The following is a 27556-nucleotide window of genomic DNA, read 5'->3' on the forward strand; positions in this document are numbered from 1 at the left end:
TATATACAGTACAAATTAGCGGTATATAGTGTGGGGATTCGCTCTGGTAGTTGGGATAAGCGGGTGCAGTAGAGAGGCAAAGTACAAGTTTGTAATTCAAATGTCCGTGTTTATTTACACATAAGGTCAAACAAAAACACGCTTTGCAGGGTTGGTGTTTGTTCACACCGAGTAGAAAGTTTGTGCATTAAAAAAGTCACCTTGTCGGCGGTTCTGCCTCCAGCTGTCCAAATGCAGGCTTTAGGTGGCCTGCACTCCCAACACACAGGACTCAGCTTTCCAGCCCAGCACAGAACTCAGTTCCCACACCAGCGATTGCCAGAGCTCCTCTGTCAGAGGTAATCACTCTCAGCTGACACTGCCGCTGTTTTTTTTAAATAGGCCAGTCAAGACTCGGCCTGGAACGTGGGGAGTAGTCACCCACCCAGCACATTGACTACTCCCAATAAGAGCCGTCCCGGATCAGCTTACAGCCATACTAAAACAGTAAAGTGTCAAGTAGCATTAGCTGCGCTGACACCTGAAAATACCGGCTCTTACTTCACCGAGGCCAGGACCTCGGTGACACATACCTTCTGTCAACGACAGACCCTTGCGCCTTCCTACATACCTTACCCCTTTGTTCAACCCTGAGGCGGTGAAAACTTGCCAGACAGTGTACCCGGGACAGGGCACCCGCGTTTCCCTGCAAGCGAAAGCCTGCCCTGTGTTCCACTGAGAACTTGAAGTTCTGTAATGACAAGAACCATCTGGTGACCCGAGCATTCCTCTCTTTGGCCTGGCTCATCCACTTGAAAGGGGAGTGGTCGGTCACCAGATGGAACTTTCTCCCCAACATATAATAGCGAAGAGACTTCAGTGCCCATTTGATGGCCAGGCACTCTCTCTCCACTATACTGTACCTAGTCTCGGCTGGGGTGAGTTTGCGGCTCAGCCAAACAACAGTATGTTCCTCCCCATTGATTTCCTGAGAGAGTACAGCTCCGAGACATCGGTCTGTACCACAAACTCCCTCTTGAAGTCGGGCGTCACCAAAACCGGTGACCCGTACAGGACAGACTTCAACGCGGAAAAAGCCTCTTCCACCTGGTCATTCCAGCGGACCATCACAGACTTCCGTCCCTTCAAGAGCCCTGTCAACGGAGCCGCTAAAGTGGCAAAATGGGGAACGAACCTCATATATTAGCATACCATTCCCAGGAACGACTTAACTTGCCTTGTGGCGACAGGTCGTGGCCAATTCCGAATCACCTCTATTTTATTCACTTGGGGTTTGATAACTCCACGTCCAATGATGTACCCCAGGTATTTAGTCTCATCTAACCCTATCGCGCATTTCTTTTGGTTAGCGGTCAGTCCAGCCTTCCTAAGGGAGTCCACTACAGCCTGCACTTTGGGTAGATGACTTTCCCAGTTGGTACTGTGGATGACGATATCGTCTAGGTAAGCCGACGTGTACCGATGATGTGGACGAAGTACAATCTCCATGAGTCGTTGGAACGTGGCGGGGGCACCATGCAGACCAAAGGGTAACACTTTATACTGATACAGCCCCTCAGTGGTGACAAAGGCAGTTTTCTCTTTGGCAGCCTCCGTTAAGGGCACCTGCCAGTAGCCCTTTGTGAGGTCCAAAACAGAAAAATATCGGGCTTGTCCTAACCTCTCGAAAGGCTCATCTACCCGGGGAATGGGATACGCATCGAAATTGGAGACTTTGTTTAGTTTGCGAAAATTGTTACAGAACCGTAATGTCCCGTCCGGCTTGGGTATTAAGACTATCAGACTGGCCCATTTACTTTTGGACTCCTCAATGACGTCTAGATGGCTTGTCACCGAGCCTCGGGTACCCGATATGGTTTTAACCAGACTTTTCTACTCGTCCAGGGAGGTCTGAGAACACATCCATGTTCCGACTAATGAACTCCCTGGTTTCCTAAGCCTGTTTAGAGGAGAGGCTGTCAGCAATTTTTACTGTAGCAACAGCTTCTCTTGCTTCAGACCGAGGAGACTGAACCTTTTCTCCTACAAAACCTGGCCGCAGGCTGTCTTCAGTAGAGGACTCCCTATCTTTCCATGCTTTTAGTAAATTCACATGGTACACCTGCTCCGGCTTTCACTGCCCCGGTTGGTGTACCTTGTAATTTACCTCTCCCACTTTCTCAAGTACCTCGTAGGGCCCCTGCCACCTAGCTAGGAACTTACTGTCTTCGGTTGGTACCAGAACCAAAACCCGATCACCCGGGTTAAAGTTCTGGACCCGAGCCTGCCGATTATAGACCCTACTCTGGGCTCGCTGCGCTGCCTCAATATGCTCCCTGACCAGAGGCAAAACTGTCTCCATCCGTCCTTGCATCTGGGTGACGCACTCAATAACACTTTTGTGCGGTGTGGGTTGTTGTTCCTATTCTTCTTTGGCTATGTCCAACAGACCGCGAGAGTGTCTGCCGTATAGCAGTTCTAAGGGCCAGCACCCAGTAGAGGCCTGTGGCACCTCTCGCACTGCGAACATGAGATAGGGCAGAAGAAGGTCCCAGTCCCTGCCATCCTTAGACACCACTATTTTTAACATGTTTTTTAATGTTTGATTAAATCTCTCTACCAGGCCATCCGTTTGCGGATGATACACAGACGTCTGTAGCCGTTTTATGTGGAGCAACTTACAGAGTTCCCTCATGACCTTAGACATAAAAGGGGTCCCTTGGTCAGTCAGAACCTCTTTAGGTAGACCTGCTCGAGAAAACATCTCCATTAACTCCTTAGCTATGAGTTTGGCTGATGTATGTCGCAGTGGCACCGCTTCCGGGTACCGAGTGGTATAGTCGAGGACGACCAAGATGTGTGGGTACTGGGCCTATAAGATCCATAGCGATTCGCTTGAACGCTGTGGGCTACTTATCTGGCAGGTTGGGCAAGACTAACAAAACTCTTCTACCTCTCTGAACACACTGGGCCAATAAAACCGCTGTAGTATCCGGTCCTGCATTTTCTGCCACCCCACGTGACCCCCAAGAATATGTTGGTGGGCAAGCTCCAATACGAGCTTGTGATACACCTTGGGCACCACCAGCTGTTCAATATGCTCACCCCGTAGTTGGTTTACCCGATACAGCATTTCCTGGTGAACGACAAAATGGGGAAAAATCGACACAGCCCCAGGTTTTTGTGTTTTACCATCATTTATTACAATATTGTCCCAGTTACGGGATAAGATTGGATCCCGGTGTTGTGCGGTTCCAAAATTTTCACCGGATACATTGAGGTCTGCCAATTCAGGACCCGGTGGCAAGTCCTCAACGTCTCCTACCAACACACTCAGCAGGGTTGTCTCCCCCTATTCCACTGAAGTGGCGGTCACCCCTACCGCTGGCCCTTCGGCCTCGGGTTCCCAGGGTTCTGGCCTCCCGCCCGAGCCAGGCCACTCTGCTGAAGTTACCCCTGACGCAGGGGCATCAACAACTCTCACAGCCGGCCACAGGGCCAGGAAGCCCGGAGAGTCTCTCCCTATTATTAGTTCATAAGGTAAAGTGGTGGCCACGGCCACCTCGTGGGTCCACTTGCCGCCTCCCGTGGATAGAGACACCAGGGCGGTGGGATAGTCCTTTAAATCTCCATTCTCCATGTATGCACACGACCACGGTTTTTCGGCCAGTATACTCGTCGGGCCGCACCAGGGTAGCTCTTACCAGGGACACCAGACTGCCTGAGTCCAACAAAGCCACTGCCAGAGTGTCACTTATACCTGGCACAGTTGGCTATTGTCTATAGTCTCTGGGATACCTGATGCACACAGCTTCCTGGCATACGAGTTGCGGTATCCATAGTTAGTCTCCATGGGTTCGCCGCCGATGGGGACAGTCGGCCCATACGTGGCCAGGCTCCTGACACAGCCAGCATACTATCTGAGTCGGGCCAACGGGGGGAAGGGGGGGGGTAAACCCCGGGCGGGCTTGGTTGGCACAAGTCTCTAGGTCTGGGATTGAGATTGCTGGGGTTTGGCTGCCCCCCTCCCAAACAAACCCCCTTTCAAATTCCTGGTAGCCTCATAGCGCTCCACCAGGTCCACCATCTCAAGGGCATTACCAGGAGACACCTGGCCGATCCAGTGTTGGAGGGGGTATGGCAAAGCCCTCCAGAACACATCAGCCAACAGATGGTCCAACATAGCAGTGGGACTCAGTACGTCAGGTTGAAGCCATTTTTGCAACAGATGTAAAAAGGTATAATACTGGGGCCTCGCGGGCTCAGCCGGGTTAAACTCCCACTGATGCACCCGCTGGGCCCGGACTAATACATTCACCCCTAGTCTCGCCAGGATTTCACCCTTTACTGTCGGGTAATCAGCCGCTTGAGCATCCATTAAGTCAAAATACACCTGCTGGGGTCCAGACGCCAGGAACGGAGCGACAACCTGAGCCATTGCTCCCGGGGTAGCTTCTCTCTCACAGCTACCTTCTCGAAGATCGCCAAATAGGTCTCGACGTCGTCTGTGGGGGTCATCTTGAGGATCGCCGCACGGACCACTTTCCAGGCATCAAGGACGCTCTGGGATGCTCCTGCTGCTTGTAAAGCCATCACATGTTGTAACAGCAACTGTTTTTTTCCCTGCTGTTGCTTATTGGCCTCCCGCCATTGCAGGTTAGCTTCCACGAGGGCTTTCACGACAGCTTCCATTTTGTTGAGGGACATGGGTTGTAATCTCGCTGGTTTGATGTAAGACATACAACCGTGCCTGGAAAAACAAAAATATTTCGGCCTTCAAGCCAGCCTCACTACAATGCAGGCATCCTCTACCAATTGTGGGCATTCGCTGTAGTAGTTGGGATAAGCAGGTGCAGTAGAGAGGGACAGTACAAGTTCGTAATTCAAATGTCTGTGTTTATTCACACATAAGGTCAAACAAAAACACTCTTTGCAGGGTTGGTGTTTGTTCAGACCGAGTAGAAAGTTTGTGTATAAAAAAAGTCACCTTGTCGGCCGTTCTGCCTCCAGCAGTCCAAATGCAGGCTTTAGGTGGCCTGCTCTCCCAATACACAGGTCTCAGCTTTTCAGCCCAGCATAGGGCTCAGTTCCCACACCAGCGATTGCTACAGCTCCTCTGTCAGATAGAGGTAATCACTCTCAGCTGACCCTGCCGGCTGGGTTTTTTATAGGCCAGTCAAGACATGGCCTGGAACGTGGGGAGTAGTCACCCACCCAGCACTTTGCCTACTCCCAGTAAGAGCCGCCCCGGATCAGCTATACAGCCATACTAAAATAGAAAAGTGTCAATCAGCATTAGCTGCCGCTGACACCTGAAAATACCGGCTCTTACTTCACCGAGGCCAGGAACCTTGGTGACACATACCTTCCGTTAACAACAGACCCTTGCGCCTTGCTACAATAGGAATGTGATGCTTATGTTTTATACTTGTATCCTGATTGCTGTAAGTAGGTAGAGAACCAGTATGGCCTGTGTGTTGAATGCAATACATGGATTACGAGCTCCACTGGAGACAGCAAGCAATGATGATGTCTGTAAGGTGCTGCGGAATGTCAATGCCAAATAAGTGAGTAAAATAAAATAAATTAATCATGCTGCAGTATACTATACCTAGTTATCTCTTCCTTCAGTTTACACGGATCTTCAACATAGAATTTAACCCCAAAATAAAGAGTATAGGGAGGGCCAGCTATAAAATATAAAAGAGCAGAAGAAATGTTATATATGTAATATATTTAAAATCATATACTAATTATTCACAGTAATAGCAATAGCAAACACTAAGCTTTAACCCTAACGCTGGGTTCACACCTGAGCGTACTGGATGGAGCGCTCTGTATGCGCGATTCTACGGGCGTCTCACATACACGGCTCCTGTGCAAGCGAACGCCCATTGTCGCGCGTTCCTGGAAGTCTATGTACGGGAACGCGCGACACTACGCCCCAAAGAAGCTCCTGTACTTCTTTGGGGGTAGGGTGTTTTACAGCGTGTTCGTACGCGCTGTAAAACGCTCAGGTGAGAACCATTCCCATAGGGAATCATTGGTTCTTGCCTGTTGAGCGTTTTACAGCGAGTAGGAACGCGCTGTAAAACGCTCAGGTGTGAACCCAGCCTAAGTGGCCAGGTTTATGGAAACAGCAGATGGGGCCAGCGCTCCGCTCTTTCCATAACTACCATTATAGTGAATGGTAGCTACGCAAACAGTGTAGCAGAACAAGCTATGCTGCTTTCCTAACTCTGGAATTACAGATTCTACTAAGATGGAACTTTTTGCGCCAAAATTGCTCCACAATTTTGAGATAAAATGAATTACATTAAATGCATTAATTACAGTAGCTGAAAGACCCGGCTTCGCTCGGGTATATTAAATCTATTTCATTTAATGTTTGTGTGTGTTGTTAAAAGATCTCAACACTATCCACTATAACATCTACAGCACCTCGCCCCCATCAGACTCCCTGTCCTCCATCTGGTGCAGGGCCTGGACGGATACAAGGATGACCTTTTAAACAGCTCACTCTAAGACAGCAGCACTCTGAGTGTGAGCTGCAGGAAGAAAGTAACCGGCCCTCCCACCCCTGCAGCTAAAAGAAGTTGATTTTTAACTTCATTTTTTCAATCCCTGTCAGCGGAGGAGTCGGAGGGGCATGGTCTAACCAGATGGGGCGTGGCTTAGAGGAACCTAGAAGTTGATTTTTAACTTAATTTTTTCAATCCCTGTCAGCGGAGTGGGATGGGGCGTGGCCGGCCTAACCGGATACCGGGCGTGGCTTAGCAGGACCTGGGGGCGGAGTTTTAAATTTGTCTTTTGAGGGTGGACACATTGTGGCAGGGGGCGTGTCTTGGCTCCTTCCTGCAAGAGTGACGCCCCTCTGGGCACCTTACTGGCTCATTTGCATACCAAATAAACTGGATTTTCAGAGGATAAAAACATCTATTTCTGGAACAAAGGTACATCTGGAAATAAGGTGCTAAGTGCTATTAGGCCATGGCTTTACTTCAATAGCGATTATCTTGGTGACAGATTTCCTTTAAAGCTCACCTACAGCAGTGAAGAAAAATGGCTGGGTTGTTATGGAAACCTGGAGTAAAACTGTGTATGTGAAGGCTAACGGCCTGCAAGCTTCTATTGGCTGATAAGGGTCATGTAACCAAACTTCTATTGGCTCATGCATTTTTTGGAAATATCTCAGGAACGGTACGTCCTAGAGAGCTGAGACCCAGTCTAAAACCTTCCCGGAAACCTGATGTACCTGTGCGCCAAAATTGTAAATGCGACGGTACGGATTCCTCTAGATGACATACATACACACACACACACACACACACACATACATACATACATACATACACTCAGCTTTATATATTAGATTAAATAAGAGGCTTCCTTTGATTCCCTATTATTTAGCCAGTTAAAACTGTATAGGGTTGCTAATGCTTTCATCCCTCTTCCACTAGGTCCATGCATACCTGATCTGGTTAGTACGCTTTGAGGCAAAATGCATTTATGAGAAGCCTGTGACCCCTAGTCCTTGTATTCAATATTGAGCAATTGCCTTGATGCGGTGACCGCGGTGGTGATGTGGTGATGTGGTGATGATGATGCAATGCTAATATTTCCCCTAATATTATTGCAGGGATAAAATGATGAACCAGTTCAAATATTCAGGTACATGGCTAGAGGAAATTATATACGACAATACAATTCCAATTTCCAACCTGAAAAATAAGATGGAATCTGATTGGTTGCTATGGGTAACTAGGCCAGTTGTAATTTACACCTGTTTTGATAAAGCTCATTGAATGTGTATATAACCATAATGTCTACTCTCTACTCACGTGGTTGCCAAGTGTCCCGAATTTGGACGGGACTGTCTATGAAAATCGGGGACAGTCCCGGCAAATTTGAGTGTCTTTGGCCAAAAATGGGCGAGGCTAACATAAACCCAGTCCATAAGTGGGTGTTTCCCTGGCATGGTCAGGGCGTTCCCAGGGGAAGAGCTTATGTGCCCAGATTTTACCAACTGAAACGTTGGTAAGAATGTATTTTATATCTCCAATCACTATACATATACTGCCATTCTTCTCACTACACCGTTCACATCACAATATGGACACGGTAATATTATCGACTCATTATTCTATTCTAGACAAAATCTACTGCCATAATACCATCATTCTACCGCAGGCAACACTTCCAAATCACAATACGTCTACTCCAAGTAAAATCTTCGAATCACTGTATGTCTATTCATTATGGCAACAACAAATTCAGTGGAAAAAAAATTAATGAGATCCAGGAGTATCTAAGCCAACAGACATCAACTGGAGGTAACAGGCATCTCCAAACTGTCAGACGCTACATATTTTGTTATTTCAGTATCTCATTACATTAGATGTGTTATTGTGCGCGCTGCTAATCCTGTAAAACACCCTATTCTGATAGATAATCTCGCTAAGCCTTGTCGCATACAAATCTATGGCAGATCTGGAGAGCACACTCATACAATGTACTTACTGCTAATCAAGTCTTTGTGTTCTGAAATAGTCTTTGCTGGATCCAGCCAGTACTGTGTGGAAACAATAAAAAGATGCTGTATATTAGTACAATAGCAAAATAAAAAATAGAACGAAGTATATACCGGTATGCCATGTAGATTTACATTTTATTTCATGTTTTAATGGTGCATTTTTCATTTAAATAAAATTCACGCCTTCCATCAAATTAAAGAGGTTGTCCAGGTTAAGAGCTGAACCCGGACAGATCCCTTTCTTCACCCAGGCAACCCCCCTAATATGCATTTCATGCTCCGATGCTCTCCCTTGCCCGGCACTCTATAATGCAGGGCAGGGGCTTTTTTGTTTACAAACTTACACTGCTAGGCAGAGGCTTCCACCTAGCAGTGTTCCTGGTGACGTCACCATCATTAATAGGCAGGCTTTAGCGCTGCCAAAGCCCTAGGCTTTAGGCCGCCCATTAGTGCCGGTTATGTCACCGGCAACACTGCCAGGCGGATCCGGTGACCCAGTATGTCACCAGATCTGCTGAAAAAGAGAGCTCATCTCAGAGGGGCTGGCTGGATGAAGAAGGGGGATATATCCGGGCTCAGCTCTGAACCCGGACAACCCCTTTAAGCAGCATTGCACGGTTTCCTATCCATGACAGAGCACAGTAGTGCACCAAAGGATAAACGTAGGCCGGACAGAGCTCTGCCCCTTTCCTGTATTAGACCCTCCTTATCCTTGGTTGAGAAGACCAGGCTTCTGCATTGTTATCTCATCTGGACCCCCAAAGTCTCACACCGGCACAGTTCAATTCTGTGTCCCAGCCCACCTGCAAAGAACTTTACGGCTTATTTGCTGATATAATGTAAGGCTACTTTCACACTAGCGTTTTTGCTGGATCCTGCAGGGTTCAGCAAAAACGCTTCTGTTACTGATGATACAACCATCTGCATCCATTATGAACGGAACCGGTTGTATTACCTTTAACATAGCCAAGACGGATCCGTCATGAACTCCATTGAAGGTCAATGGAGGACGGATCAGTTTTCTATTGTGGCAGAGAAAACGTATCCGTCCCCATTTACTTGCATTGTGCTTCATGACGGATCCGTCTTGCTTCGCATCCCAGGACTAAAAGCAAACCGCAGCATACTGCTCTCCGGTATGAGAACGGAAATGGAAGGCATTTTGGAGCATTTCGTTCTGTTCAGTTACGTTTTGTTTTTTTCCAGTATTGAGACCCTATGATGGATCTCAATACCAGAAAACATTAATGCTAGTGTGAAAGTTGCCTAACAAAAGGCACAGGCATGAGAATTTAGGGCCAGGCTAAATAACAAAGGGGAGGGGAGAAAGTGGAGCTAGGGTGCGCCAAATAACTTGGGCCCGCCCTCACTGTACTTAAATGTTACGTATATGAAGAAAAGCTTTATTTCTCCAGAATGCAGCATTGGATCTATAAATGAAAGGTACTATTACATTTTCCTGCACCTGCACATTGTGAATCGTTTAAAGTGGATGTCCCACGAAAAATATTCTACATTTTTCAAACCAATCAGCCGTATCAAGCGCCCAACGTATCCCCTTCATTATAATGGTGTTTGCTAGATTTCCGACGTAAATGCCATCTTTCTGCTGGATAAATATTTTATTTATTTTCTTTATTTAACTCCCTTTTACAGCGCCAAAATATTCTGCAGCGCTTTAAAGAAACAATCACGCGCTGTCCCCAGTGGAGCTCACAATCTAAGTCCCCTATGGCCCCTTTCACACGGGCGAGATATCCACGCGGGTGCAATGCGTGAGGTGAACGCATTGCACCCGCACTAAATCCGGACCCATTCATTTCTATGGGGCTGTGCACATGAGCGGTGATTTTCACGCATCACTTGTGCGTTGCGTGAAAAATCGCAGCATGCTCCTCTTTGTGCGTTTTCCACGCAACGCAGGCCCCATAGAAGTGAATGGGGCTGCGTGAAAATCGCAAGCATCCGCAAACAAGTGCGGATGCGGTGCAATTTTCACGCACGGTTGCTAGGAGACGATCGGGATGGGGACCCGATCATTATTATTTTCCCTTATAACATGGTTATTAGGGAAAATAATAGCATTCTTAATACAGAATGCTTAGTACAATAGGGCTGGAGGGGTTAAAAAAAATTAAAATAATGAACTCACCTTAATCCACTTGATCGCGCAGCCGGGCTTCTCTTCTGTCTTCATCTATGCTGTGCACAGGAAAAGGACCTGTGGTGATGTCACTGCGGTCATCACATGATCCATCACCATGGTGATGGATCATGTGATGGACCATGTGATGAGCGCAGTGACGTCATCAAAGGTCCTATTCCTCAAAGAAGAAGACAGAAGAGAAGCCGGGCTGCGCGATCAAGTGGATTAAGGAAAGTTAATTTATTATTTTTTTAAATGTAACCCCTCCAGCCCTATTGTACTAAGCATTCTGTATTAAGAATGCTATTATTTTCCCTTATAACCATATTATAAGGGAAAATAATAAAATCTACACAACACCTAAGGCTACTTTCACACTTGCGTTTGGGGTTCCGCTTGTGAGATCCGTTTGAGGGCTCTCACAAGAGGCCCCGAACGGATCCGTTCATCCCCAATTCATTTTGAATGGATAAGGATCCGTTCAGAATGCATCAGTTTGGCTCCATTCCGCCTCCATTCCGCTCTGGAGGCGGACACCAAAACGCAGCTTGCAGCGTTTTGGTGTCCGCCTGGCTGTGCGGAGCCAAACGGATCCGTCCTGAGTTACAATGCAAGTCAATGGGGACGGATCCGTTTGACGTTGACACAATATGGTGCAATTGCAAACGGATCCGTCCCCAATTGACTTTCATTGTAAAGTCAGGAGTCCCTATTAATATACCATCGGATCTGAGTTTTCTCCAATCCGATGGTATATTTTAACTTGAAGCGTCCCCATCACCATGGGAACGCCTCTATGTTAGAATATACCATCGGATTTGAGTTTGATCGTGAAAACTCAGATCCGACAGTATATTCTAACACAGAGGCGTTCCCATAGTGATGGGGACGCTTCAAGTTAGAATATACTAAGAACTGTGGACATAACTGCCCCCTGCTGCCTGGCAGCACCCGATCTCTTACAGGGGGCTGTGATCCGCACAATTAACCCCTCAGGTGCCGCACCTGAGGGGTTAATTGTGCGTATCATAGCCCCCTGTTAGAGATCAGTTGCTGCCAGGCAGCAGGGGCCAGACCCCCCTCCCTCCCCAGTTTTAAATTCATTGGTGGCCAGTGCGGCCCCCCTCCCTCCCCAGTATTGAATTCATTGGTGGCCAGTGCGGCCCCCTCTCCCTCCCTCCCCAGTATTAAATTCATTGGTGGCCAGTGCGGCCTCCCCTCCCTCCCCAGTATTAAGTACATTGGTGGCCAGTGTGGCCCCCCCTCCCTCCCCAGTATTAAATTCATTGGTGGCCAGTGCGGCCTCCCCTCCCCCGTTAATTTAAAACTGGCCACCAATGCTTTAATACTGGGGAGGGAGGGGGATCTGGCCCCTGCTGCCTGGCAGCACCCGATCAGGGGGCTGAGATCCGCACAATTAACCCCTCAGGTGCGGCACCTGAGGGGTTAATTGTGCGGATCACAGCCCCATGTAAGAGATCGGGTGCTGCCAGGCAGCAGGGGGCAGTTATGTACACAGTTCTTAGTATATTCTAACTTGAAGCGTCCCCATCACCATGGGAACGCCTCTGTGTTAGAATTACTGTTGGATCTGAGTTTACACGATTGTGAAAACTCAGATCTGAAAAAGCGGTTATGCAGACGGATCCGTTCTGAACGGATGCAAGCGTTTGCATTATAGGTGCGGATCCGTCTGTGCAGATACCAGACGGATCCGCACCTGACGCAAATGTGAAAGTAGCCTAATCCAAACCCGAACTTCTGTGATTGCCGATTTTTCTCACCCACTGGCGCGGATAAATCGTGCATTTTCCCGCAACGCACCCGCATCTTATCCGGGCTAAAAACATGACGCCCCTGTGAAAGAGGCCTATCAGTATGTCTTTAGAGTGTGGGAAGAAACCGGAGTACGCGGAGGAAACCTTCACAAAATTTATGCAGCTGTTGTCCTGGGCCTGAACCCAAGACCTCAGTGTTACAAGGCACCTCTGCTAATTACTGAGCCATTGTGCTACTGTTGATATCAAGCGATCTGTACATTGAACCTGGAATTTTTATAGGGAAACATGTGCGAGACTTGCCTATGTGACACATTTTATATAACCTACCTTACATTCTTCTATGTTTTATTCTAAGCTGGGTTCATGTCATAGCTTGTGTAACAAACCAGGTATGCTGCATGAACACTGAATAGAACGGAAACATATCAGTGCCCCATTATCATACGCATTTTGGCAGAGTGTGTATGGGAGCAGGGAGGATGAACAGCTGTAGACACCTCAGGCGGTGTTTGAATTCGGGGCAGGAACAGAACTGGAGAGGACAGAAAAAAATTCATCCTGCATATATGATCCATTTACCTATAGTATGGTCTGTAATATGGGGATTCTTCAGGATATTCTGAAAATATAAAGCTGATCACAGCAGTCACACCTAATAACCAGGGTCCTGTCTGTGACTCCAATTTACCAACAAGCTAGATGTAGCGGATAATTGTACAGCAGATTTTGCCATAAATCCACAGCAAAATTAATATGAGTTGTACATTTTCCATAGATTTCACATTAAGCATTGGTTCTCCTTATGGTGAGTGAGCTGATAAAGGGATTATTACAGGCAATGGTTTATGGGAAACAGGTATGCAAACGGTCTCTCTAGTGCCACCTGTGGGTAAGGAGAACAGTTCCAAGAGCAAGTCATCTCAACCGGCCAACTTGTACTCCGCTCTGTTCTGAGGAGGGGCGAGAAGCCCGAAACAGCTGTCTACAGATGGGCGTCTCTGGTTTGGCTGCTATCCCTAGCCAGGTTTCAAGGCTCATTTAATGGGTTGGGCATGACTTACAAGGTAGCTACCCATAGGTGCTACTAGAGAACGTTTTTTTTCCCCTGGAGGACAGCTAGGGTGGACACCTTATTCATAGCAAAGGGTGAAATTCAATATAATGAGAAAGCTGTGCGTTGAAAATATGCAGAATGCTCATTCTTCTACACTGATTGTTTTCTCTTCCCGTGGTAAGGTAAACTGCCACAGTTTGTGGCGTGAACTCCGCACTACAAATCTGCTGTCATTTCACCAAGTCTGAATGTGGGGCTAATGTCCCTCACTCTCTACAAAAAAGAATAAAATAAAATAAAAAGAATAAAACAAACTATTAATATATGATAGTGCCATATAATCCAATATTACACCAATTCATTTTTATCTATAGTGTTTAAGCACATTATGGAAGTTCTGGAGAATCAAAACAACCTAAAGCAATCTATTAAAAAAGAGATTATCAGGACAAAAATGTAATTAGCAGATAAAAAGCTAATTATGCCAAGAAGAGTGGAATTGCCTTCCTACAGGAAAGGAGAATTAACCCTGAAATCAGCAAACACTCATGCATCAATCATTCTACACCAGGAAAAATGTAGTAATTATATAATTAGTAGAAACATTGGCGCATACAATTCCACATTGCCCAAATTTTACAACTGAGCACTGACAGTTTTTCTTATTTTGAAGGGGGGGTGTAATCAGAAAATGACCTAAATTAAGTTTTTAGATTAAACCTATTTTTAAAGAATTTTAAGGGAATATTTAAATTTTTCCATGTTTCGATACCGGCAAATAAGGAGGGCTTTTCACTACGTACAATTGCTCATTAGCAATTGTCTGGTGTAAAAGTGCCTCTGATTACCCGATGAATGAGCAAAATGCTTGTTCATCGGGTATCAGATCATTGGTGCCGTCACCTAAATCATCGTTTGCCGGCAGCAGATCGTACTGTCTAAACATCACTCTGCTGCTGGCAAACAATTAATCTGTATGGGGGGCGAGCAGCGGTCTCCTTTTCTGACAAGCATGCGACTTCTGGCAATCGCTTGCTACATCAGGCCATGTAAAGGAGCATTTACACCTAATAAAATGGCACTTACTTTTCTGTAGAGATCAATTTTCAGCAGTCATCTCATTATCATTACTGACAGGATTACGATGACAGATAACACAAGATCTGCCATTCACAATAGGTGATATTCACAGCTTATCTACTTCCCCTCTCTGCACAATGACCTCCACAAAGAAAGCCTAGAAAACTCTACAATAGAAGCTAATGAACATCTCCTGTCCATTTTCCCTATATGGCTGCTGTAAAACATCTCTACGCAATGTTAACAAAAGCTTAGGCAAGATGGCAACCCCATGTACAAAAGATGAAAAATATATACTTAGAAATAAAAAAAAAATAGATAAAAAAAAGGAATAATTTTCTTAAATCATTAATTCTATACACGGTATACGAGTGATACATTCCCTTCAAGGTTTTCGTAACACTTTTTTCTTTTCTTTTTTTGTTTGTTGAAAAAGCGTCATGAAATTCAAGCGCTTTTACCAGTTTCTTTTGTTTTTGGTAGCAGAAAATGGCAGATTTTTTACATGTAAACCATGCGAACATCCATGTGAAATCTGCTGAAATTCCAGCTCTTGTTGTCTTCCAAGGGACTCCACGCCATAGTTGAAATGACGGCTTCTATGGAAATATGCATGATTTCTCCCGCGGAATCTGCAGTTAAGAAATATGGTATGTATCACCCAATCGCGAGCCAGTCAAAAAATGGCATTCATATATGGTAGTTCAAGTTGCAACTAATATAATTGATGGTGAACACAAAAGTAAAAGTCTGTTGTGAAGGCTGCCATTTTCAGATACATCAGAACAAACCTAAAGTGTAGCACGAATGACGCCATTGATATACGATCCTCTTTTGCAGTCACAAAGCATTAGGGTTTCGCGTTAGCAGAAAGAGGAGGCCCTGTCTATCTGCTGATCATCAGTCACACACTGAAGACTAATGCTCCAACAATAGCACAGGGGATCCATTACACACACAGCATCAATTCACCGTCCTGTCTCATTCATCAGCATGTTATCAAACCGTGCAATAAACGTCTCATAAAGGCATACGACGAGAGGAAGAATCATCCCAGACCGATGAGGCTGGTTATCCAGCTATCTTCGCAGACGCTGGCTTACATGAAGAAATGCCCTGACAAAGCTTGAAGACAAAGTACAATACTGTTCCCCAGAATGGGAGCACAAAAAGCCACTTATAAGAAATGTACTTGTTTGCCAATCTTCTTAGAAAAGTGTAACAAAAATGGCAAAACGTTCTTCATTTTGGAACAGGGGTCTTTGATGTTCAAAGTATCTTCCTGCAATAGAGAATTAAATACACGGCTGAGTCACATTATTATGACCACTTCCTACTTTCGATGTCGGCAGTGTGTAGCTCATGAAGGAAGTCATGCCATGAGCGGCTTGGTGGGTATTTAAAGTGTGCGATAGGCTGTCTGCAGTCTGCACACATATCCCTCATTGCTGTCATGGGTAAAAGTGGCGATTTATCAGAGTTACGACGAGAGATGATTATTGCTGCTAACGAAGCAGCGTCGGCAGAAAAAGCTTTGATTTTCGCAGAAGTATTGGAATTGGACCTTGGCTGTTTGGCAAAGGGTTGCCTTCTCCAATGAGTTGCGTTTTGTGCTTTAGCAATCGGAAGGACATTGGCGTATCAGGTGAGAAACATCACAGAACCCTGGAACCATTGCTGGAAGAACACAAGCTGGTGGTGGCAGCGTTATGGTCTTGGGAATGCATTCATAGCATTATCGGGGCCCACTCATCAGCCGATTTGGGTAAGAATCCATTCCTGTAGATCACTTACACCCATACATGCTGATCGTCTTCCCTGGGGTGAATGGTATCTTCCAGCAAGAAATGTGACATCTCACATGGCTAGAAATGTTCAACATTGGTTGGAAGAGCATAACTAAGACTTCCAAGTACTTCCCTGGACCCCTAATTTCCCAGACTTGAACTCAAATGAACATCTATGGGACCACTTTGATTATCGCGTTCGCTCTATAGATCCTCCCCCATGCACACTCCAGCAGCTGTCAAATGCACTGCAGTCCGCATGGCTCCTGCCACCTGTGACACCCGACCAGGACCTTACCGAGTCACTCCCAGCCCGTCTAGCTGCTGTCAGTGCTGCACATGGCGGCTACTCTGGATATTAGCTGCTGGTCATAATAATGTGAATCGACAGCAAAAAGGCCAAATGTGTACCAAAGGCAAGGTATACACTGAACCAAACAGAGATGGGTTCCTAAAGGGGCATGACCCTCTGTAAAATAAATATCTAATACTAAAAAGACACACATACAGAACAGTCTAATGAACAGAATCTAAAAAAATGACTTCACAGTAAAACATGCTAACGTCCAAGTCATCAATATTCTTGGTTTTTAATATTTTAAAAGACGCAGGATAAATAGCTGTCTTGACTGAAAAGTGCACAAAAACTGCATAATAGGAAATGACAGAATGTAAAATTCTATATTAGCATAATCATAGACTGTCATGTTATAGTGGCACCAGGAGAAATATCTATCAGCCGAATAGATGTTTAACGGTCATGTGTATGGTCAGAGTTCCCATTCTAGTTACCTTTAGGCACCATTAGGGGGCGCTCTTAAGCTCAGTGAAACTGTATTTATTATTGCACGAAATGCAGTAAGCTCCCTCTGTGGTGGCTGCAGACAGCCTAAATTTTATTATGTGGAGCAGTTACCTGCACAGGTCACTGTGGTGCTGATCCAAACTTAGCCAAATGTAGCCAAAGTTGCCAAAAATATTTTATTTAAAGAGGACCTTTCACCGATTATTACACTATGAACTAACTATACAGACATGTAGAGCGGCGCCCGGGGATCTCACTGCACTTACTATTATCCCCGGGCGCCGCTCCGTTCTCCTGCTATGTCCTCCGGTATCTTCGGTCACAAAGTTATAGTAGGCGGAGATTCCAGTCACTAAGTTATGGTAGGCGGAGTCTGCCCTTGTTCTGCTCTAGCGCTGGCCAATCGCAGCGCAGAGCTCACAGCCTGGGAGGTTATTTTCTCCCAGGCTGTGAGCTCTGCAATGCGATTGGCTAGCGCTACAGAAGAACAAAGGCAGACTCCGCCTACCATAACTTAGTGAACGGAGATACCGGAGGGCATAACGGGAGAACGGAGCGGCGCCCAGGGATAATAGTAAGTGCAGGGAGATCCCCAGGCGCCGCTCTCCATGTCTGTATACTTAGTTCATAGTGTAATAATCGGTGAAAGGTCCTCTTTAAATCAATGAAGCATGTCACGGACCAGCGGGTGTGAACCCACTGTGCCACGTGTCCTACCTCCTCTAAGGGCATGAAGTGAGTGAACCCCTGGATCTTCACAGTACCCCTGATGGTGGGGACAGACTTTCCCGAGGGGTACACCAGGTCGCTACCTCTTGAGTTCTGTTGTATGCTCATCATGAGTACAGCCAATTCATGCACATGCAGGAATTAAAGAATACCTCGGTGCATTACAAGAGTTCAGTCAAGCTGTTAGGGGTGTGTCTGACGACAACCTTGCTGACTGTTTCCAGTGACAACCAGAAGAACTGTAAATGCACCTCTGGGTAAGCTACTTTCACATTACCGTTGTTGCTGGATTTGTCATGGATCAGCAAAAAGGCTTCCATCAGGATAATACAGCCGCCTGCAAATGTTCTGAATTGTTATGGATTGTGTTCTCTAAAATGAACAGGACGGATCCAGCACTAAAATCATTGTAAATCAATGGGTGCTGGATCTGTTTACTTTTGTGTCCAAGGAAACAAATCTGGCACCATTGACTTACATTTCATGCCAGATCTGACTTGATAAGTATGCCATGACGCACACGAAAATGCTGGCATGAGAACGCAACCAAATGGAACGGAATGCATTCTGGTATCACTGTGCTCGATTCGTCAGCAGACTCGCCTGACCTAAAGCCCATAGAGATTCTATGGGTTATTGTCAAGAGGAAGATGAGACACCAGACCCAACAATGCAGACGAGATGAATGCCGCTATCAAAGCAACCTGGGGCTTCCATAACACCTCAGCAGTGCCACAGGCTGATCGCCTCCATGCCACGCTGCACTGATGCAGTGATTCATGAAAAAGTAGCCCAGGCCAAGTATTGAGTGCATATACCGTACATACTTTTCAGTAGGCCAACATTTCTGTATTAATAATAATTTTTTTCAATTGGTCTTAAATAATATTCAAATTTTCTGAAATACTGACTTTTGGGGGGGTGGGCATGAATAGGTAAAAACAATAATTTTTTGTGAGGCTTTTACGACGTTCATATTGCGGGTTAAATAACCTGTTATCTTTATTATGCGAGTTCTGGCAAGCATGGTGTGACATCATATGTGCGTTTATTACCACTTAAATAACAATAAAACCACTTTTTATGCAGAAAATCTGGATGGGCTGGTTCTAGCATTTTTAGAAAGAGACTGTCGCATACTATATAATATCTGATTTTCATTTTTTACATAAGTCATGGGATAACCCCTTTAAGTTGTTCATATCCTGTCGGCCAACAGTTATTGCTATCGCTCTCGACTTCTCCAAACACATGCACACTTGGCCATATGTTGTCCATGGGGAGGTGGTAGAAACACATATCCAGGTTTCTATGCTCATTATAGTTGTCAGGGGGATCACATATCTGCTGCTCTGCACCTGAGAGATTAGTATCACCATACAGTAATGTAGTAACATGAGTCATACAACGATCGATGTGTCAAACACCACACTGTTTAAGTATCAGCTTGTCATCTAGTGTACAGTACCTCTCCCATCCATGATGAAAGGGATTAACATGCAAAGACAGGATTCTTGTTGAAAGGAGAAATATTAAATCCAGCACTACAAGGTTTCCACTTTCGCTACTGTCTATAGTTGTTTTCATTCTGTCATCATCTAATAAAACTGCCAGTCAGCAATCACTCATTAGAAGAAGTGTCGGTAGAGTTGCACAGTTGATGGTAGTCTTCAAAATTCACAAACTGGGCGCAACCCTTTATGTGATTCCACAGATCAGTCCCAGGCTTTCAAATATAAAAAACGCTTAATTCAAATAACCAGTTTATAACGCACTTTCAGATAAAAACATCTCTTTCTCAAATAGCTGGCCTGTACATCATTCACACTGAGCAGTTTAAATACATGTTTTTGGAGCCAGAAAATGAAGACAATTCAAAAACCCTGAAAAATATTGGGTTATGGTTGCCCCACTTTATTAAAAAAGCCATTTGGCCATTAGATACCTTATTTACATTTATCATCTACGGTATGTAACATCCCCTAAAAAACTATATTTATTGGCAAATAAATTCTGAAGCTACGAAAAGAAACGGAGAGAGGGTTAGAGCTGGGAAATGGGGGCAGATCGGACAGCTAGAGATCTGAGCCTGATCTTATCTGAAAGCAGTGTTGTCTGCCATAAAAGTGCATATAGAGCCTTTAGAAATCATGTTGCAAGTGAGAGCAGCAGGTTCATGTAGTTCTCATCACTGGGACCTGTTTCAGCTATATGCCAGTTTTACAATAGCTAGAACCATAATCCTGGTCTTGGTTTAAAGCATAGATTGTCGCCTTTCAAACAAAACCTAACAATATCTAGCTGCTACACAGCCCAAACTATTAAGGGTTAAAGTAGGCCTCTCCGCCCTTCAGCCTGCTGTCCGAGTTCTGCTAAAACTAAACTTCTTAAATCCTTTTCTCAAAGACCAACCAGAACTTGGGCAAAACTGTTAGGGGGTTAAAGTCTGTGGCCCAAATTTACTAATGTGTCTGTGCCTAGAATCTTTCTAAAAAGTGGTGCTAAGTGATGCAAATTGATGCTTCTCCCAAATTTTTGTCATACTTGAAAAGAGGGCAGGGCTTAGTGGAAAGGGGTGTGGCTTCACAGGAAAAGGAATTACTAAGATGCAACCTTCTGCACCAAAATTGCACCACAATTCCGGTGTTGAATTCTCTCTTAAAAAAAAGCCAACCAATAGTTGGTATATAGCTGGACAAAAATGTCTATCCCTGTATCACATTTATCATCCAGCCTAACTCTGGTCCAGGTCTAGACAGCCTAAGTTTATGTTATCTACAGGTTTAGTAAATCTGGGCCTGTATGCTACTATTTGTAGCTAAAGAAGTTTCTCAAACCAAAATGGCGAGCGGTTAGTAAAAATGGACTAAAAATACCACCAAATGTATCAGAAGTAAAGGCAGCCTTACCAACAGGCAGAATTGTGAATGCTGCTGTGGACTATAAAAAAGGCTAGGTTTGTACAAAATAAGTAATATTTTATGCTGATTTTTCTATGTATTAAGAAGCAAATGGCAATCAAAGGTCAGCAAAAAAAAGAGGAAATAAAATAATAATAAGCAAAAAAAGTAGTTGAACATCTTAACCCCTTAGGGACCCATGACGTATTGGTACGGCATGGTTCCCGAGTCCTTAAGGACCCATGACGTACCGGTACGTCATGTGTTGTTCCGATCACCGCCGCCCGGCTGGCGGTGATCTGAACAAGGTGCCTGCTCAAATCATTGAGCAGGCACCTCGGCTAAATGCGCGGGGGGGTCCCGTCAATTCAGACCTGCGGTGTGCGGCTTTTACCTGATGCGGCGGCGGTGGTCCCATCGGGTCCCCATGGGGCTGTGGGGGGGACTCGATGGCATGGAAGGCAGCGCGATGTAGTAAAAATGAACATATGAAAGTAAAAATAAACAAAAACGTCAAGTATACATATTAGGTATCGTCGCGTCCGTATCGACCGGCTCTATAAACATATCACATGACCTAACCCCTCATATGAACACTGTAAAAAATAAAAACTGCTAAATAAACAATTTTTTTGTCACCTTACATCACAAAAAGTACAACAGCAAGTGATCAAAAAGGCATTTGCCCACCAAAATAGTACCAATCTAACCGTCACCTCATCCCGCAAAAAATGAGCCCCTACCTGAGACAATCGCCCAAAAACTGAAAAAAATATGGCTCAGAATATGGAGACACTAAATCTTTTTTTTTTTTTTTTTAAAGCGGTTATTGTGTAAGACTTACATAAATAAAAAAGTATACATATTTGGTATCGCTGCGTTCGTATCGACCGGCTCTATAAAAATATCACATGACCTAACCCCTCAGATGAACACCGTAAAAAATAAAAACTGTGCTAAATAAACCATTTTTTGTCACCTTACATCACAAAAAGTGTAATAGCAAGCGATCAAAAAGTCATATGCACCCCAAAATAGTGCCAATCAAACCGTCATCTCATCCCGCAAAACATGAGACCCTACTTAAGATAATCACCCAAAAATTGAAAAAACTAAGGCTTCAAAAATGATATTATTGTGTAAAACTTACATAAATAAAAGTATACATATTAGGTATCGCCGCATCCGTATCGACCGGCTCTATAAAAATATCACATGACCTAACGCCTCAGATGAACACCGTAAAAAAATTCAAATAAAAACTGTGCTAAATAAACAATTTTTTGTCACCTTACATCACAAAAAGTGTAATAGCAAGCGATCAAAAAGTCACACGCACCCCCAAAATAGTGCCAATAAAACAGTCATCTCATCCAGCAAAAATCATACCCTACCCAAAGTAATCGCCCAAAAACTGAAAAAATTATGGCTCTCAGACTATGGAAACACTAAAACATGATTTTTTTGGCTTCAAAAAAGAAATCATAGTGTAAAACTTACATAAATAAAAAAAAAGTATACATATTAGGTAACGCCGCATCCATGACAACCTGGTCTATAAAAATATCACATGATCTAACCTGTCAGATGAATGTTGTAAATAACCAAAAATAAAAACGGTGCCAAAACAGCTATTTCTTGATATCTTGCCTCACAAAAAGTGTAATATAGAGCAACCAAAAATCATATGTACCCTAAACTAGTACCAACAATACTGCCACCCTATCCTGTAGTTTCTAAAATGGGGCCACTTTTTTGGAGTTTCTACTCTAGGGGTGCATCAGGGGGGCTTCAAATGGGACATGGTGTCAAGAAAAACCAGTCCAGCAAAATCTGCCTTCCAAAAACCGTATGGCATTCCTTTCCTTCCGCGCCCTGCCGTGTGCCCGTACAGCTGTTTACGACCACATATGGGGTGTTTCTGTAAACTACAGAATCAGGGCCATAAATATTGAGGTTTGTTTGGCTGTTAACCCTTGCTTTTTTACTGGGAAAAATGGATTAAAATGGAAAATTTGCCCAAAAATTTAAATTCTGAAATTTCATCTCCATTTGCCAATAACTCTTGTGGAACACCTAAAGGGTTAACAACGTTTGTAAAATCACTTTTGAATACCTTGAGGGGTGTAGGTGCTTAGATGGGGTCACTTTTATGGAGTTTCTACTCTAGGGGTGCATCAGGGGGGCTTCAAATGGGACATGGTGTCAAAATCTGCCTTCCAAAAACCGTATGGAATTCCTTTCCTTCTGCGCCCTGCCGTGTGCCCGTACAGTAGTTTACGACCACATATGGGGTGTTTCTGTAAACTACAGAATCAGGGCCATAAATATTGAGCTTGGTTTGGCTGTTAACCCTTGCTTTGTAACTGGAAAAAAATAGTTAAAATGGAAAATCTGCCAAAAAAGGGAAATTTTAAAATTGTATCTCTATTTTCCATTAATTCTTGTGGAACACCTAAAGGGTTAACAAAGTTTGTAAAATCAGTTTTGAATACCTTGAGGTGTGTAGTTTATAGAATGGGGTAATTTTTGGGTGGTTTCTATTATGTAAGCCTCACAAAGTGACTTCAGACCTGAACTGGTCCCTAAAAATTGGGTTTTTGAAAATTTCTGAGCCTTGTAACATCCCCAAAAAATAAAATATCATTCCCAAAATGATCCAAACATGAAGTAGACATATGGGGAATGTAAAGTAATAACTATTTTTGGAGGTATTACTATGTATTATAAAAGTAGAGAAATTGAAACTTGGAAATTTGCAATTTTTTACAAATTTTTAGTAAATTTGTTTTTTTTTTTACTTCATTTTACCAGTGTCATGAAGTACAATATGTGACGAAAAAACTATTTCAGAATGGCCTGGATAAGTCAACGCGTTTTAAAGTTATCAGCACTTAAAGTGACACTTGTCAGATTTGCAAAAAATGGCCAAGCCCAGAATGTGAAATAGGGCCGAGTCTTTAAGGGGTTAATGGAATAGATGGCCACCAAGAAGAGCAGATTTACAGAAGCTTTTGCTTTCATTTAAAGTAGTTTCCACACTTGCGAACCAACTGATATTTTACATTTCATTTTCTGTACACCCTCAGGATACATTAATATGAGTTTCAGGGTTTTGGTGAATCCAGTCATGTTTCGATATGAAAAAGAAAAAAAAATTATGCAACTTGAAGTTTTAATCAGAATTCGTGCCGTGACATGAAAAGCTTCCAGAATTTACTACATACAACCTTTCATTAGGACGGCACAACGGTCACTAGACTGCCTGTACACCTGAGTGTTCTTCAAAGGAAGTCAGTGTTTATACAGAGTGGAGAAGGAATTCTACAATGAAGCGAGATGTTCTGTATAGTGTGAAGTAAGGTCATCTCCTACCAACAAATAGCGGGAGATAAATCAGGCCTGACAGGACAAATATGCCTCACATAGTATGTGCTATATGCACACAGGGTGCAGTCATAACCTATGGCTGGCACATTCTACAGTAAGACTAGGTCCACACAAAACATTTTACTCTACTGCTTTTTTCCCCAAGTATGGATCACATTTATGCCTATGGGATTCATTATGTTACCAGTTTGACCATAAAACCCATCATGTAATGTCTCACTGGGTTTGGTTCAATTACAGATCCAGCGACAGATTAGTTTTTTCCTGTTTTAGTCATTTTTATTAAACCACTAACAAATTGTCAGTTTAAACTGATGCTCGCAGCCTCTCCTCCGCTGTGGAAAGAACCATGCTTAGGCTACTTTCACATCTGCGTTTTCCTTTCCGGTTTTGAGATCCGGCAGAGGATCTCAAATCCATAAGAAAATGCATGAGTTTAACTAATACAACCAGCTGCATCCATTCAGAACAGATCCAGATGTATTATTTTGAAAATGAAAATGCCGAAATGTCCAAGAAAAAAACTGATCTGGCACCACTGACTTACATGGTTTTTTATGCCAAAATTATGCCATGTTCAGTTTCCCAAGCCGCACACAAAAACGCTGCTTACAGCAATTTTGTGTCCGGCATGAGACCGCAACAAAACGGAACAGAATGCATTCTGATGAACTCTGTTCCGGTTTGCTCAGTTTTGTCCCCATTGACAATGAATGGGGCTAAAACTGATGCGTTTTCGTCTGGTTTTGAGACACTCTGCCAGATCTCAAAACCCGAAAGGAAAACACAAATGTGAAAGTAGCCTTAACTGATCCCCATCCCTCTGGTCCTGCGCATCTGCTCCTGTGTGTCCACCTTCCGGTCCACGAGAGACATCACCACTGAAGCCAGTGGTTGGATGCAGCAGATCGTGTGACCATTCCCATGCCAGAGCAGAAGAAACAAGCCATGGACCAGAAGGCGGACAAACTGGAGCTGGCACGCAGGACTGAAGCAGCGGGCGGCAGGTACGTTATATACACAGCAGAGGAGAGGCCGAGGTTATCGGTTAAAACTTTACTGTTGCCAGACAAGCCCTTTAAAGGGGTATTACAATCTGGACATTTACGGCAAATGCAAAAGGATATGCTATAAAATGTCTGATAGGTGTGGGTCCCAACTCTGCGACCTGCTCCTATCTCAAGAACAGGGCCATGTCCCGAGATGCATTTAATGGAGAGGTGGACGTTCATGTGCAGCTCTCTCAGTTCACTGCTATGGGACGTCTGAAAACAGCTGGACTCTCTTACAGAGGGGGGACCCACACCTAGCTGACATTTATGGCATATTGTATGGTTATGCCATAAATCTCCAGATGGGAAAACCCCTTTAAGAACCATAACTATTTTTTAGTTTTAGCTTTACTACATTCAGCCAGGCATAACTGTTTTTACTTTTATATCTACAAAGCAGTTTGTTTGTTTTTAGGCCAAGTTATAGATTTTTATAGATTTTCCAGACCATTTTGACATCAAAATAACCTTTTATTTTGATGATTTTTTTATTTTTATAATGGCAAAATGCAACGGAAAACACTGACTATGGCATCTGGCCGATCTTCCCATCACTCATGCAGGAAACCTGACGGATCCCATCCCATTATAGTCAATAGGGTCCACAGTGAACGGAGTATCCAGCTAGGCCAGATCTGGTGAACTAGTCAATCAGAGGTGTGAACCTACCCCAAGTCTTAAAGCAGCATTACGCATTTACTTCATGTTGTTTGGATGTGCTGGCCTACATTGTTTTTTGGGCATTTTAAAACTTGGGCATGGCCCTGCCTCTATTTTGCTTTAAAGCTGGATCCTACCTGCCCTAGGTTCATTCTGCTGAGGCCCAAGAGAGGCAAGTATGTTAGTGTACGTTCTGTCGTTGGCATATGGATTCACAAAATGTGATCAAAATGTACGCAAAGCAGCTCACATTTCTATGTATTCTAGTAAATACAGAAGTAATTCAAGGTAAACCACACATTCAATATTTACTTATGACTTAAAGCAGTGTGCTGCTGTACTTTGTGTTTGTTTGCTATTGTATTTTTGGGCATTATTTTAATTCACCACAAATTTTTATTAATTTTAACTTGTATTAGTTCCACTAGGGATTAAAAGTCTACATGGTGGGTACTTTCCACAAGGGCTCTGGTATTTTAATGAGAAGTCACCAGTCCTATTTTTACTGGTGAAAAACTGGATCCCTGACCTCAATCCAAGTCACTGGAATCCATCAGGATTCAATGAAAGCCATAACGATAGTGCAAACAAGGCCTAAGAAGAGAGATGAGGCTTAAACATGGCATAGGAATTAAGAAATAAAGAAGTGAAAAGAACAGCGGAAGAAAGAAAATGAAAAGTAAGAGCAAGATCAACGTGAAGATGTATGAGTATTAAAAGTATTGAACACACAAAATGAAAATTATCTTGGATCTTAAAAGGGAACTTGTCACGTTGAACATGGAATTTGAGCTGAAGGCAGCATGTTATAGAGGAGCTGAGCAGATTGATGTATCATATTATGGGAAAAGATTTGAATAACTTGTATTTTATTCATTTATATCCCTGCTCATTCTGGGCTTTGAAGTCCAGGAGACGTCCTATCAGTGACTGACAGCCTTCCCTCTATGACCATACATAAAGAGATAGCTGTCATCACTGATAGGACGTCTCCTTGACAAAGCCCAGAATGAGCAGGAATTTAAATTAATGAAATACAAGTTATTCAAATCTTTTCCCATAAAACGATAAATCAATCTGCTCAGCTCCTTCTGCTCTGTAACATGCTGCCTGCAGATTACCTAGCATTTTCACGGTGACAGGTTCCCTTTAAACGGTGGAGAGGGTGCGGCAATTGCACAGAGAGCAGAGCCTCTAGGTGTAACAGTAACGCCCCCGTTGATCCTAGAGGCTCATTTGCATATATTAAAACATCATTTTTCTCAGCAATGTGGGCACATATGAACATGGGACCAACACAGATGCCAAGCAAACATGTAAACAATGTCCCTTAAAAGTGTGCAGCAAGTCTAGCGGCCGGTGGGCCCGGGGCAGTGAGTTCCACAGAATAGGTGCAGCTTGGGAGTAGTCCTTTCAGGGAGTCAGTGGAAGTAACAACAGGGGATCAGAGTGGTAGGGTCTGTAAATTGAGAAGAGAGCATCCATATACACAGAGCATTCATTATTCACCATTTTTATGGATGCAACAAGAACACACGTGAGCGCTCAGATGATGTCCTCATCTAAGGGGATAACTACTAGGTTGGTTGGAGTATGAGCTGGGACCTCCTCTCCGTACTCTGCCATCTCCAGCACGTCCACAGAGAAAGCATTAGCAAGC

At 44.1% G+C, this 27556-nt stretch overlaps 1 protein-coding gene across 2 annotated transcripts in view; it reads right to left on the minus strand.

Moving 5' to 3' along the window:
* The window catches only part of EPB41L4A (erythrocyte membrane protein band 4.1 like 4A), a 286001-nt gene that overhangs the window by 140723 nt on the left and 117722 nt on the right, over positions 1 to 27556 (minus strand). For both annotated transcript variants that reach the window (XM_040421621.1, XM_040421620.1), the window contains 2 exons: positions 8500 to 8551; positions 5591 to 5669 (listed from right to left, as the gene is read on the minus strand). In XM_040421621.1, coding sequence (XP_040277555.1) covers positions 5591 to 5669; positions 8500 to 8551 — 131 coding nt within the window. The remainder of the gene's footprint in view (positions 1 to 5590; positions 5670 to 8499; positions 8552 to 27556) is intronic.

This window comes from Bufo bufo, chromosome 2 (assembly GCF_905171765.1).
Source record: "Bufo bufo chromosome 2, aBufBuf1.1, whole genome shotgun sequence".
Taxonomy (NCBI): domain Eukaryota; kingdom Metazoa; phylum Chordata; class Amphibia; order Anura; family Bufonidae; genus Bufo; species Bufo bufo.